The sequence below is a fragment of the Euleptes europaea genome, chromosome 1 (assembly GCF_029931775.1).
Source record: "Euleptes europaea isolate rEulEur1 chromosome 1, rEulEur1.hap1, whole genome shotgun sequence".
NCBI classification, from domain to species: Eukaryota; Metazoa; Chordata; class Lepidosauria; order Squamata; family Sphaerodactylidae; genus Euleptes; species Euleptes europaea.
Window position 1 is genome coordinate 11,788,996 of NC_079312.1, and position 13,962 is coordinate 11,802,957.

Genomic DNA, 13,962 nt, shown 5'->3' on the forward strand with positions numbered 1-13,962 from the left:
ATAGCAACCGTGTGTATTTTTTAGCTTATCTATTCCAACATCAGGCTATCAATTGAAACAAGATTGCACAGACAAATTTACAGTTTCTACGTTCCCAAATGGGATACAAGTTGTAGCAACCGTATCAGCAACCGTATCTCCAGTGGAAAGGATCAAGTAGTGCCTGGTGGGAAAGACCTAGGGTTACCAACCTCCAAGTGGCACCTGGAATTCTTCTGCCATTACAATTGATCTCCAGATGACCCAGATCATTTCCCCTGGAGAAAATGGCTGCTTTGGAGGGTGGACTCTACAACAATATACACTACTAAGGTCCCTCCCCTCACCAAACTCTACCCTCCGCAGGCTGTACCTCCAAAATCTCCAGGTATTTCCCAGCCCAGAGTTGGCAACCCTAGAAAGACTTCTGCTTGAGACCCCAGAAGAGTGGCCTCCAGTCAGAGTAGACAAGACTAAGCTTAACAGGCCAAAGGTCTGAATTAGTAGATGTCAGCTTCATAGATTAGGAAGGGGCCGTGGCTCAGTGGCAGAGCATCTGCTTGACATGCAGAAGGTCCCAGATTCAATCCCCGGCACCTTCAGTGGAAAGGATCAGGTAGAAACTGATGGAAAAGACTCCAGAGAGCCACTGCCCATCAGAGTAAATGAGATAGGGCTATACTATACCATTCCACAACACCTCATATCTTTTAAGATTCCCAGATTTTACTTTCAAACAGATTTTAGCCACCTTAGTAGCCTAGTTTGGGCAGAAAGGCAGGATATAAATGTTGTAACTAAATAAACAGGAAGCTTGTTTACAGAAAGTTTGTTCTGAATGTTTAAATAAGGCTAGTATTTTTGTTGGGTTGTTTGTTTTGCTGCTCAGTAGGAGCTGTTATTCCTGTCTGGTTGTTTTCCTCCAAAAAAAGAATAAGGATATACACTTAGAGCCGGAGCCTTCCTCCCTTCCTTCCTGCCATTATGCACAGGCTCCACAGGGGAAAATCTCTTAGCTGAAACTCCTGCTTTCTTTGGGCAGGGGGAAAAGAGATGGTAATCCTGCAAGAATGAAGGTCAAGGCCACCATCCTTGATTCTCCCCCTCCCCATGAATAATAATCAATATGTCATGTATGGGAAAAGTGTGATACATCAGGGCCCTGGTGTCATTCTGGCCCTAGAAAACTCTTTAAAATAAAAAGCAGTTTGGGGATAACCAACCTCTCCCCAGTTGACTCCCCCAATCTAAACTGCTCTTGTTGAGGGTGGCCATGATGCGTAGACTGGAAGAGGAAGAGTGAGGAGGAAGTGGTGAGCTGGTGGTAGTGGTAGGAAACCAGAGCTGGCTGGGAGACGGGAGTAGAAATTAGGGCTGCCAACCTCCAGGTGGGGCCTGGAGATCTCCCAAAATTACAACTGATCTCATTACCACAGAGATCAGTTGCCCTGGAGAAAATGGCTTCTTTGGAAGGTGGAGGGTGTGGCATCACACTATACTGAGCTCCCTCCCCTGCCAAACCCACCCTCTCCAGTCTCCCAACAGCAAATATGCAGGAATTTCTGAACCCAGTTTTGGCGACCCTACACTAGAAATAGGATTGCCCCTCCTACACAACCTCCCCTCTTGAAGACATTTATTGTAAATGACCTATTTGTATTGTTAGTGTATATGGGTAATTAAAAAAAAAGAAAGAATGATCCCTGGAAAGTTTGTCATAAACAGGGCTTTTGATTGGTTACAAAAATGAACAGCACACAAGTTTGCAAAGCATTGGATTCACAACATGTGAGAACAGCAACATGACTCTCGGTACAGAGGGAGAGAATAACTCTACAGTTCTGGATTATCCATTTTTAAAGTCCCGTGATATCTTGATTCAAGAAGTTGAGCTGAAATACCAGCCCTTCGGCCACCATCTCATCCTGGTGGCCAGACTGCATCCTTGGCATATTTGTAACCTGAGTGCTGAAATACAACGTGTCCTTTTCTGCATCAGATGAAGGTAGTTAGGAGAAAAAGGCTGCCAGGGTAGATCCAGCATGTGGCTTTTCTCCAAGTGCCGAACTAGACATGATAACTGGAGATCTATGAATGGAACTCCTGTACTTTTAAAAAAACCATCCCCAGCAGCCAAAGTGGGAAGGGCTCAATTTGGATTGGGGCCACAGTAGGTGTGTGTGTTAGGCTATAAGCCTCCTCCCCACAATGTTGATTCTGTGGTTTCTCTTTGGGACTATTATTTCCCCCATGCTGGAAAACCACACAAGTGCCTGTATTTAATAAAACAATACTGTAATATATATCTACAAAACAGAAAACAGTGCGTAAGATCTTATCATAACATCTGCCATTCTCAGAGGTCATAAATGTATAAAATTATTCTCACTCAGTCATCTGCCATATATCATTTTAATTGATTTGGCCGTAACCTACAATTTAGTTTATTTTATAAATAAGTGTGGAGCTTAGCCTTGAAAGCTTATACTCTGAAAATCTTGTTGGTCTCTAAGGCGCTACTGCACTCAAATCTAGCTCTTATATGGGACCTGCATTCATGAATCTCCCATCATCCTTTCTTGGTCAGCCCTGAGGATTCTCTGATACTTAGCATCACTCCTTGAAATGGCAAAATGGCTGTGCCCATTGTGAAAGAAGCAAAACCAAGTCACCTACAGACAAGGAAGGGGAATCTCTACATATTCAGGGGACTCCCCAGATACACCAAAAATATGTTGGCATTTAAAAGCAACACCAAGAACACTTCTTCTCATGACGAAGAAGGGCCGAGCACAGGGCCGAGCACACTCACTGCTCTCTGAATGCTGAGAGTAGTTTTACTATTTCAAGATGCCAATATAGGTATTGTTGTTGAATGCTGAGAGTCAAGACCAAAGTAAATGTGACGTGGCCATGGGTCTAACCCATGGCCAATGACGCCATTTTAGAAGCAATAATAGTTGTTGTTGTTGTTTTAATTGCTGTGAGGCCCCAATTTGGATCAGGCGCACAGTGAGCCCAGGAACTCTTCTCTCCCCCCCCCCACCTTTTCAAGTGCCTGTTTTGGCACCTGAAGAGGTGAGGAGGGGAAAACAAGAGCTCCTGACGGCACTGAGCCATGTGCCTGGTCCAGATCAGGGCCTTGAACCATTTTTTAAAAAACTACAACGGGTTCTAAAATGGCGTTAGTGGCCATGGGATAGACGCATGTCTGCTGTCACATTTACTTTGTTTTTCAGTTATAGAAGAGGGAAAATGAGTGGGAGAACTCAATTGTCTCAAACCCACAGAGTTATAATACCTTGGAGGCAAAGATGCAGGTTAGTGAGAAGTGTTCAAATCCTTTAATTCAATCCCAAACCACCCACAATTTTGGGGCCAGTGTTTCATGGAATCCTAAGTAATGATTTTCTTATACAGTCCCTCCCAAATGCTAAGCATGTATATGGATTTCCTCCTGTATGTATACTGTTATAATAAAGGTGGCCTTGGCTAAAAACGGGATATCTTCCTGGATTGTGAACACTTGTCTATTCCATGTGGGTTCGTTCATGTTTGATCAGCAGCCACTTCTGACTGAAACACTTCTCACAGAGTGAGCACTTATAGGGTCTCTCTCCCGTGTGCGTTCTCTCATGCCTGAGGAGGTCCGAACGCTCAAAGAAGGTTTTCCCACAGGCTGAGCACTGGTATGGTTTCTCCCCTGTGTGCTTCTTTTTGTGTTTGATGAGGTTCCAGCTATAAACAAAGACCTTCCCGCAGGTCGAACAGTTGTAGAGTTTCTCTCCTCCGTGGGTCTTTTCATGTTTAATTAGGAGGGAATTTCGAGTGAACCGCTTTCCACAGTTAGAGCATTGGAAGGGTTTATCCTCAGGCTGGGTTCTCTCGTGAAGTTTCAGGCTTGGCCTTGGACAGAAGGTCTTCCCACCGTACAAGCACTTCCGCGGTTTGTCCAATGCATGGATTCGCTGATGCCGCATCAACAGGTCCTTGCGAACAACGTTCCTTCCACATTGTAGGAATGTGTCCTGATTAGGGAGTCCTTCATGTCTGGGAAGGACCAGTTCCTCTCTGAAGGTTCCCTCAGCAACAGTGCGGGTGTCATCTTTGGGCCCCACTAAGCTTTCATTGAGAACCCTCTTTGCCCCACCAGGACTGGATTTGCTGATTCTGTTCCTTAGGGAGGGTCTCTGTTGCCCCGTGGAGCTCTCCTGAGATTTTCCCCCTCCCTCAGTGATGGTCTCCATTGCTCTCCTTTGGAATGTGCCACCTGTTTCCACCAGCTCCAAACAATCCATGGGGCTGGTTTTCCCTTCATGCTTTCTCACCTCCATGTAACCTTTTGGAATAAAAACAGGAGAGGAAGAGAAAAACAATCTTTGTATTTCAAAAGCCTTTTATATATTGCTCTGAGGATTTGTTAAGCTGTTTAGCATGGTCTGCTTCTAGACTATAATTTTTAGGTGAGGGGACTTCATACTGTGTTTAGGCCCCTGGAGGTGTCCCCCCCCACCCCGTCTTGTATTTTGATTTATTTATAAATATCAATCATAAGGTCCAACAGTTTTCAGAAGATTGAAATAAAATAATGATACATATACATCTGGACAGCTTAATTACTAAATATAATTCTAAAGCAAAATAGATATAATTATCTATGATTAAAGTCTGCTGGGCTCTGAGAAGGAGCAGGAAAGAGCTGCTGGAGTGGTGATTGCAGCTGATTGCGGACAGTGATTGCAGCTGATTGCGGACAGTGATTGCAGCTGATTGCGGACAGTGATTGCAGCTGATTGCGGACAGCGATTGCAGCTGATTAGGGAGGTGCTGTTTGCCTGGGGCTGACGGCTGGCTCCGCTCTCTGCTGGGTGAGCCTCGAACTGTGTAAGACTCCTCACCAGAGATGCAAGCCTTTGGCAAGAGCTCAAGGGCTCTTGCCATGTGGCTCTTACCCTGGGGGTCAGGCCTGAGGGCCCTGGAAGAGGCTGAGAAGTTTGTACATTCTATATGTGTTAAGCTTTTTGCTCCTGCAAGAAGGGAGTCTTGTGAGGCAGTTTGTCAGGGAAGTTATCAGGGAAGTGCAAGAAAAACTGAACCACTTCTGCAATGGATTGCAGCAGTGTGGCTGATGAGGGAGCTGAGGCAGTGACATGCAAAGTCTTTAGCATGTTCGCATTCTTACGTGAGGGTAACAGCAGTTACACTGGCAGCAAGTGTAAGTTGGAGAAGAAGATACAGGGACTTGAGGCAAGCTTGTCCACGTTCTATTTTATAAGGGACAGAATGCATGAAGTACTCTTGAGAGGGCAACAGGAGGATGAAAAGAGGGCAGAACTGCTCAATTTCCCCAGTCTTCTCAACATGGCAAAAACAGAACAGACGATGAGAGAAGAGAGTTGCAGCCTCGGATTGGCACAGTAGAACATAAATCCTTTAAAATCAGGCTAGAAAGCCCTTTTCTAGGTTATGTCCCATTAAGTGACTCTGGGAAAGGCCCAGAATAGAGGCTGCACGGCCATTTTGGCTCTTGAAAACAGTATGGTGGGGGGCAGCAGGAGCCCCTCATCCCCTAGTGCTGGCCTCCTTGGCAGGATTGGGCCCCTGTGGCAATTTCAAGCATCAAGAAAGGCTCTAAAATGGCACTATATCCCATGATGGTCTCAGGGACACCGTATCGTCAAGTTTGACCCTAAGCCTCCCGCCAAGTTTCCGAAGACCAATTAAATACCTCTTCATTCAAGCAAGCTTTTGTTCAGCACTAGATCTACTCTGGCTCAAGTTTTAATAATTTATCACATTTTAGTACTATTTAGAAGCATTTAATATTGGTTTATAATGCTGAATCTGCTGCTTTGAGGGGAAAAAGAGACTGAAAAAATAGTTTGATCCCCCATGATTCCTTTTCAGCTAGTGAGGACTTTTGATCTGAATTCTCCTCAGAGCAGAAAGAGGTTGTCGAATACAACCCACAGTGACGCATTTTAAAATATCAATCAACAGCCAGGAGATTCAGTCAAATTAACTAGGGAGAGCGTAGGTGCCTTTGGGGCAGCCAGTGAGGAATTGTGATTAGAATGGCAGACTGTGAGATTCAAATCCGTGCTTTCCACTAAAAAACAGTAGTTGATTGGGTCAGTCACTCATTCTCAGCCTAACCTACCTCACAGGGTTGTTGTCAGCATAAAATGGAGGAGGCAGAGAACCACAGATGCAACCTTAATATACTAACTTCATCTACAGCACAGTCCTGTGCATATTTACTCAGAAGAATGTCCTACAGGATTAAATGGGGTTTGATTTTAAGTATGCACAGCATCACAGCCTCAATTCCTTAAATCCTAACAGCAGGAGATGGGAGACACAGGAATGTGTCTTCTTCTTTTTTTTAGAGAAGATGATAATCACTCTGCTTTATAGCCCTAGTATTCAAACCCTCCTCTAGAGGATTATAAAGAAAATAATAAATATATACCATGCCATAGACTCTAACTCAGGGGTATCAAACATAAGGCCCGCGGGCCGGATCCAACCCAAGAGCTCTTATCCAGTCCACGAGCCAGCCCCCCACCACCACTCTCAATCTGGGCTGGCGAGGCATGGCCCGTCCTGACCAAGTGACATTGATGTCATATTTGGCCCTCGTAACAATTGAGTTTGACACCCCTGCTCTAACTAGTCAGTGTACGAATAACCCACATTTCAAATATTTTTGCTCCTCACTAAATAGGGCATCATCAGTTATACATAGACCAAATTTCAGATTTCTATGTCATGTGGAACAACATAACAGTTTTGATGGGTGAATGGGTGAATGAGTGAATGTGACTGGTGGAACTTGTCCCCACAAGATGTGCTGACACACTGGCTTTTTGTTGTTGTTGTTTGTTGTCAAGTCACATCTGATTTATGGTGACCTTGAATGGGGTTTTCAAGGCAAGAGACATTCTGAGGTGATTTGCCATTGCCTGCCTCCGCCTCAGGACCCTGGTATTCCTTGGAGGTTTCCCATCCAAAGACCTGTCAGGGTCTGCTTAGCTTCTGAGATCTGACGAGATCAAGCTAGTCTGCTTAGGAGGCTTTAAAAGGGGTCCAGACAGATTTAGGGAGGATAAGTCTATCACTGGCTAGCCAAATGGCACCTCCAGGCTCAGAGGCAGAATGCTGCTACTTGCAAAATGTGAGGAGGGCTGTTGTCTTGTATAAAGGTTTACTTGCGGCATCTGATTGGCCAATGCTGGAAACAGAATGGTGGACTAGAGGAATGATAGGTCTGATCTTGCAAGGCTAGTCTTTTGTTCTTACAAGCAGAGGAGCTGTGTAGGGAAGTGGAAATCCCATACCCCCCAATGGCCCCTTTCCCAGCACTGTCCCCACTGTCCCACCTCTGGCTCCTATTTTCCCCATCCTTCCCCCTGCTTCCCCTCATTTGCTCCTGATCTGGTTCCCCCCTCAATCTCTACTTTCCCTCTCCCCTTACACTCCAGCTGATAGTTGCCTAGCATCCCAAAATGGCTGCCGAGATCTCTGACGACTAGCTCATGAGATCCCATCCACCATTTTAGGTTGAGCCCCATGCAGCACTGCCTTGATATGGTGCTCTGTGAAATTTGCTGAAGTGTTTATGGCTATTTCCCAAGAAGGGAAATAATATTATTTTCGACAAAATATTATATTATTATTATTGACAAAAAGCCATGAGATTTCTAGCATGATCCCAGGAACACACCCAATGACATGAGAAGACCGAAAGAAACACATATTAACACAATCCACCAACCACAGAGTGGCTGTGAACAATCCTTACCCCGAAGGCTGGGTTCCTCACTGATCTGTGGCTGGGCCTCCTGCCGTGGCTGCCTCTCCGTAGGCCCAGTTGGAGCCACTTCTGGCTCTAAGGGACTCATAGCCACCTCCTTGTGTTTCATCATCACCTGAAAGAGCAGCAGGGATCCCTTTTAGGGTGGAGGGGGAAACATTGGGCCACGCCTTTGCCTTTCACTCTTGCCAGCTTAACCTAGACCAACCCATCCCCAAACCCAGGAGTATTTATTTATTTATTTATTTATTATTTCCATTTGTTACCCCGCTCTTCCCAGCCAAAGCCAGGCTCAGAGCAGCTTACAGAATATAAAAGTCATATCAATCAATAAAAGCATTAAAACATTTTAAAATAGCCCTATAAAATCATAATCATTATACTAATTTACCTAGGCGCCTCTAACATACGAGTCACAATACAACCCAGCTAGGCGAGCAGATGGAAGGCACCAGATGGAATAAAAGGTGTTAACCGCAATGGGAAGGTTAGGGAGGCCAGTCTTTATATATAGGAACCGTAGCTGGTCTCAGCCATAAGCCTGGCGGAATAGCTCTGTTTTACAGGTCCTGCGGAACTCTTTGAGGTCCCGCAGGGCCCTGGTCTCGCTAGCAAGGCTATTCCACCAGGCAGGGGCCAGGGCAGAGAAAGCCCGGGCCCTGGTCAAGGCCAGCCGGACACTCCTCAGGCCGGGATCCCAGGTTCAATCCCTGATATCTCCAGTTGAAAGGATCTCAGGTTATAGATGATGTGAAAGACCTCTCCCTGAGACCCTGGACAGCAGCTGCCAGTCAGATTAGACAAGACTGATTTTGACAAAGCAAGGGTCTGACTCAGTGTAACTTTCTGTGAACAGCCAAGAACCCCCGCCCCCATGACTGACCAGGGTGAAACCTCCTCACCTGTTGTTTTACTCTGTGGGCGTCCCGCTGCATCTGCAGAAACTCTTCGGCCAAGGCCACTGCTTGGGCACAGGTGTCTGGGCTGCTTTCCCTCACCCAGCTTTGAATCTCCGGGGGCAGGATGGTCAGGAACTGCTCCAGGATCAAGAGTTCTAGGATCTGCTCCTTGGTATGTTTCTTCACCCTCAGCCACCCATGACAAAGTTCCTGGAGTCGGCTGTACGTCCCTCTTGGCCCCTCAGTCTCCAGATAGCAGAAACGGCGGAAGTATTGGCGCTGCTTCTCCCTCCGCATGGCGTCACCTCGCAAGATGGCCAACTTCACCTTTGCATAGTCCCTTCTGTCTTGGCTATCCAAGTTGCTAAATGCGCGTTCAGGTTCTCCATTGAGAGCTGGCAGGAGATGGGCCACCCACTCTTCCTTCGGCCATCGGCAGGCTTCAGCCACTTGCTCAAAGGAGGCCAGGAAGGCCTTGGTGTCGTCCCATGGGGTGGGTTCCTGAGGCAACTCTGGGATCACCCAATGGGACTGAGGGCTCTCCACAGTCTTGAGGAACTCCTGCCACTGGACTTCCCACTGCTGAAGGGAACCTTCAGCAGGCTCCTGTTTAACCAGAATTCCTTCAGGTATTCCTTCCAAGACCTCTCCAAGAGTCCCTGCCTGGAGGATATTAACATCTTTGCTGCCAATTTTGGCTTCCCGTTCTTGCCTCCCAATCACTGGATCTTCCTCCATTTTCATTGTGGCTGATCTAGTGCTTACAGTCTCTCAGAATCAAGGCGTTCTAGACTGGCATGGTGAGAAAAAAGATGCATAACAGAAACAAAAAAAGCAAGGATAGATAGAACAGCCATTTGCAAAGAGCAAGACCATCAGACAGGGGAATGGCTTTGGAATTCTCCCCTGAAGGATGGTTCCATTTCACAAGGAACTCTGAATCAACTAGGATAGTTTTCAGTATCTTTTATGGATGCCAGTTTTACATGATGTTAACAGCTAGTGTGGTATAAATGGCTAGGGGTCACTCATCACAAAATGGCTGCTATGGGGAAAACCACAAAACGACCACCATGAAGGCTGTGGCGGCTCCAGGGGGACCTCAGTGCTCCCGCCTGCTGCTGAGACGGAGGGGTGTGGGGGGAAGGCTGGGCACGACTGCCCAGACTGCTCCAGGCAAGCCACCAAGAGAGCAAGAGAGGTGGGGGCTCAGCACACTGGAGAGAGAGAGAGAGAGAGAGAGAGAGAGAGAGAGAGAGAGAGGAGCCTCTGGTCACCTATTTCCGCAAGTTTCTTGCAGCTCTCTATTTGTGCTATTTATTTCCCACATAAGAGATTTATAGAAAATGCTCTGGGCTATGAATGACAAACTCCGGAGTGGAATGCCAATCCCTGAGAGTGGCATGACTATTCTGGGATTGGTATGATAGCCCCCATAGTGGAGCTATTGTCAGAGACCATCATGTCACTCTGGGGGCTGTCATTTCAGTCCCAGAACAATCATGCCACTGCCAGGGACCGTCATTCTACCCTGAGGCCTGTCATTCAAGTCCCACAACACTTCCAGGGACTGCCATTCCACTCTGGGGCCTGTCATTCCAGTCCCACAACACTTTGCTTCTCCCAGAGACCGTCATTCTATCCTGGGGACTGTTATTCAAGTCCCACAACACTTCCAGGGACAGCCATTCCACTCTGGGGCCTGTCATTCCAGTCCCAGTGCAATCATGCCACTCCCAAGGACAGTCATTCCACTCTTGGGGCCGGCGCTCCAGATCTAGAGCAGGTTTCTCTAAACCCCTTCCAAATTTCTCTAAACCTTATTCTCTAAATAAGGCTTGGCTTCCTGTCCTGAAAACCTCCAGATTAACAAAGACTACAGTCCACAATAGCCATGCGGATTAGCTTTGGATTTCACACATTAACAGATCACTTCAGGATACAATGGTTCCATATTAACATACCACACCCTCATTAGCACATTATCTTGATACTTACAGGACAGTGATTAGCACATTACCTTTGATACTTTTTGCAGGACAATGATTCAGCTCAAACCCAACCCCTTTCTGACTCTATATTACTCTTCCTTCACATTTGACACTGAGAGACCCTGTCCTTCAGTGTGACTCCTCTGAAGATGCCTGCCACAGCTGCTGGCGAAACGTCAGGAAACAAAATACCAAGACCACGGTCACACATCCCGGATAACCTACAAGAACCAATTCTCTAAACCCCTTCCAAATTCCAAATGCTACTTTTCTGTACTAAAATGCGTTTCAACGGATCCCGCATTAAGTCAATGGACCCTCCATTCCTGGCTCCCCTTATCGCCCACGGGTCTTCAGGCACCCCCATCGTTTCCAATGGGCAATCCTGTCATTCCCCACTAACTCTGGTTCATTAGAAAGGGGGCAGGAGGAGAAAATCCAACCCTACCCCCAACACCGTTACTGACTCGTGATTCCACGTGCGTGACATTTCAGAGACAAGGATGACAGCAGTGGTGACATTCCTCTCTCATACTGAGGAGGGGGGGGTGTCTCTCTCCATGGGGCTCCCTCCCCACCCCCCTCCAGGATTGCAAACTGCTAAGCCAAAATACTTCAGGGGATCCTCCACATTCAGAGGCAGTCTACCTTGCTGTCTCATGCCCGAGAAGATGCGGAGAGTTAGGAAATCTTTGCTCCGATTTGGAAGAAACTGAGTGGGGGGGGGGCTTGCTGCGACCAGACAGAAACGTCCAGGATCAGCAGTAGGGGGCAGAGGAAGTTGGGGGGGTCTTTCTTCTCCCCCCCCCCATGTGTTGTATCTCCTGCCAATTAACCCCCCTGTTTGGGGTACGCACCCCCCCCCTTTCCCCGGAACTCACCTTCTGCACTTCCAGGCACAGCAACTTCCTCCTCCTCTTTTAGAAATTCTGAAGCCAACTCCACCCCAGGCAGGAAAAGAGCCTTTCCTTTCATCCATATTTGGCCGCTCTAGCAAACGGCGCTCGGTGGTTTTAACCTTTTCCCACCTTGCCAAAACAAATGAAAAACCCTCCTCTCTTTTAATTTATATCAACTGCCTTAATTTTTACAGACGCATACAAACAGCAAGTGTGCATTAAATCCATCCCCTCCCCAGGAAATTCTGGCCTCTAAACCCGAAGGTGGAAAAATGGGCAGTGGCGGGGGTTTGCTAATGAGAGGAATGGGCTTGTTTGCATTCCGGTTGCTAGGTAACAATACCCAATTTGGCTTTCTATCTTTAGCGCAGCAGTAAGATTAACCTTCGGCTTTATTAATAGAAGATCTGCCACGGTTTTTCCTTCTCTCTTACAAGGCATGTGTGTATTCTGAGTAGCTGATGAAGTGTCAGCTTTTGTATTTGCAAAGAGAGCCAGGATCGAGGCTGTGGCTCAGTGGTAGAGACTGTGTTTGAGAGGAAGAACACTAATTTGATTTTTAACATGGGAAAGGTGGAGGGTAGAGGGAAAATACTATAACCATTGACTTTATATAAGATGATTTTTTTTAATCCCCTTTTTTCTTTTCTTCCTTTTTTAGATTTACACATGTTTTTTGAGATGAATATAGGGAGGGAAATGGAATTTCTTTTTTTTTCTTTTATTCTTTTCTTTTTTTCTCTTTTTCTCTCCTTGGTATTATTAATATTGAATATATTGGATAAGGGGAAAGTACAAATATAATAGGGTGACTTAGAATGCATGGATGCAAAGGAGATCGGATATTTTAGAGAGGGAGGAAGACGGTGGGGAAGTCAGTTGTTTTTGATTGTATTTTAAAGACATACATCTAATAATTTTATGAATTTTTAATGATTATTTTTATGGATATAGAGGGTGTATGTCTAAATGTAATGTTGGTTATTGAAAAATAATAAAAATATATTAAAAAAAAGAAAATGTGTTTGAGAAGTAGAATGTCCCAGTTTGAGTCCCCAACATGTCCATTTTGAAAAACTAAATAAACCTCCACATGATAGCAAGTTATGTGAGACCCTGGAGAGCCTTTGTCCATCGGAGTAAACAGCAATATCCCTGAGAGACCAGGGGTCTGATTCTGTCTAAGGCAATTTTGTGTATTTTTGCAGTTCAACAATCTGTTCCTGTTTTGTGTACTATAATTAAACATGCAATTTATTTTAAGGTGTCTCCTTACATTCACATAGAAGTTGCAGTTATATCCAGTATTGTTTTTGTTTTTTTAGTGTATAGCATTTTTAATGGGAGGTATCTTACATTCAGAGTTGCCCTTCTTTTGGGTAAATACAATACCTCCTGGGTCTGGCTCCTGAGTGGGGACAACAGGAAGCCGACTGGGTGGGGAGGGATATTGCCAACCCCAAGATCTGTGGGCCAAACCAATTGCCTCTGGCCTGATTAACCCACCCTGTGGGCCAAAATCAAACATCTGGAGACCTAAGAAGTCTCAATAGTCAAGTGAGAACATGAACCCATTTTCATTGAGGGAGCTCAGAGGAAGAGCCCTGCTTCTGAAACTCTTCTGTTCAATAGCAATGGGGAAATTTCCTGTCCTCTCACCCCCCCCCAAGCACATTTGTCCTTTACCCCACACCCCAGTATATATTTTAGAATAAACAGCTGATCATTTCCCATAGATCCTAATCTGTATGGCTGAGACTGACCCTATCTTGTCAGATCTCAGAAACTAAATAGGGTCAGCCCTGGTTAGTACTTGTTTGGCAGACCACCAAGGAAGTTGAGGGTTGCTACACAGAGACAGGCAAGGGCCCCGGTTCTTCTTGTGCCTTGAAAACCCCATGAGGGATCACCATAAATCGGCTGTGACTTGACGACACTTTTTTTTTGCTGTCAAGTCACAGCTGACTTATGCCGACCCCTTAGGATTTTCAAGGCAAGAGACATTCAGAGGTGGTTTGCCATTGCCTGCCTCGTCATGCCCCTGGTATTCCTTGGAGGTCTCCCATCCAAATACTTTCCAGGGTCAAGGCTGAGTGTGTAACTGGCCCAAGGTTACCCAGCAAACTTCCATGGCAGTGGGGATTCAAACCTGGGTTTCCCATGTCCTAGTCCGACCCTTTAACTACTACACCATATTGGCTCTTGATGGCACCTTACTCACAAACAATTTCCTGTAGGTATGAGCATCACTTTTAAAGGGACTCCCTGTGCACCCAGTTGTTTGGGAGTATCTTCAACTGTTTTACTTCAATTGAAACTAGGACTAGACCTTGAACAGGAACCTGGATGTTCTAACTCTGGTCACTTTGAAACAGCTG

General features: G+C 46.0%; 1 protein-coding gene across 1 annotated transcript; it reads right to left on the minus strand.

Moving 5' to 3' along the window:
- Window positions 1-3,509: 3,509 nt before the first annotated feature.
- Window positions 3,510-9,438, minus strand: LOC130491860 (zinc finger and SCAN domain-containing protein 31-like). The gene is made up of 3 exons (XM_056865654.1): window positions 8,698-9,438; window positions 7,784-7,910; window positions 3,510-4,318 (listed from the first exon to the last, which is right to left on the minus strand). The coding sequence occupies exons 1-3, from the start codon at window positions 9,436-9,438 to the stop codon at window positions 3,510-3,512; spliced, it is 1,677 nt and encodes a 558-aa protein (XP_056721632.1).
- Between the last annotated feature and the right edge of the window lie 4,524 nt (window positions 9,439-13,962).

What these genes read in the sequence shown, in the direction of transcription:
- LOC130491860 (XM_056865654.1), bottom strand. Translation starts at nt 9,438, where the DNA reads ATGAAAATGGAGGAAGATCCAGTGATTGGGAGGCAAGAACGGGAAGCC. An exon ending in CCCACAGAGTAAAACAACAG is followed by an intron (nt 7,911 to 8,697) that starts GTGAGGAGGTTT and finishes CTGCTCTTTCAG; the next exon opens with GTGATGATGAAACACAAGGA. An exon ending in TGAGGAACCCAGCCTTCGGG is followed by an intron (nt 4,319 to 7,783) that starts GTAAGGATTGTT and finishes TTATTCCAAAAG; the next exon opens with GTTACATGGAGGTGAGAAAG.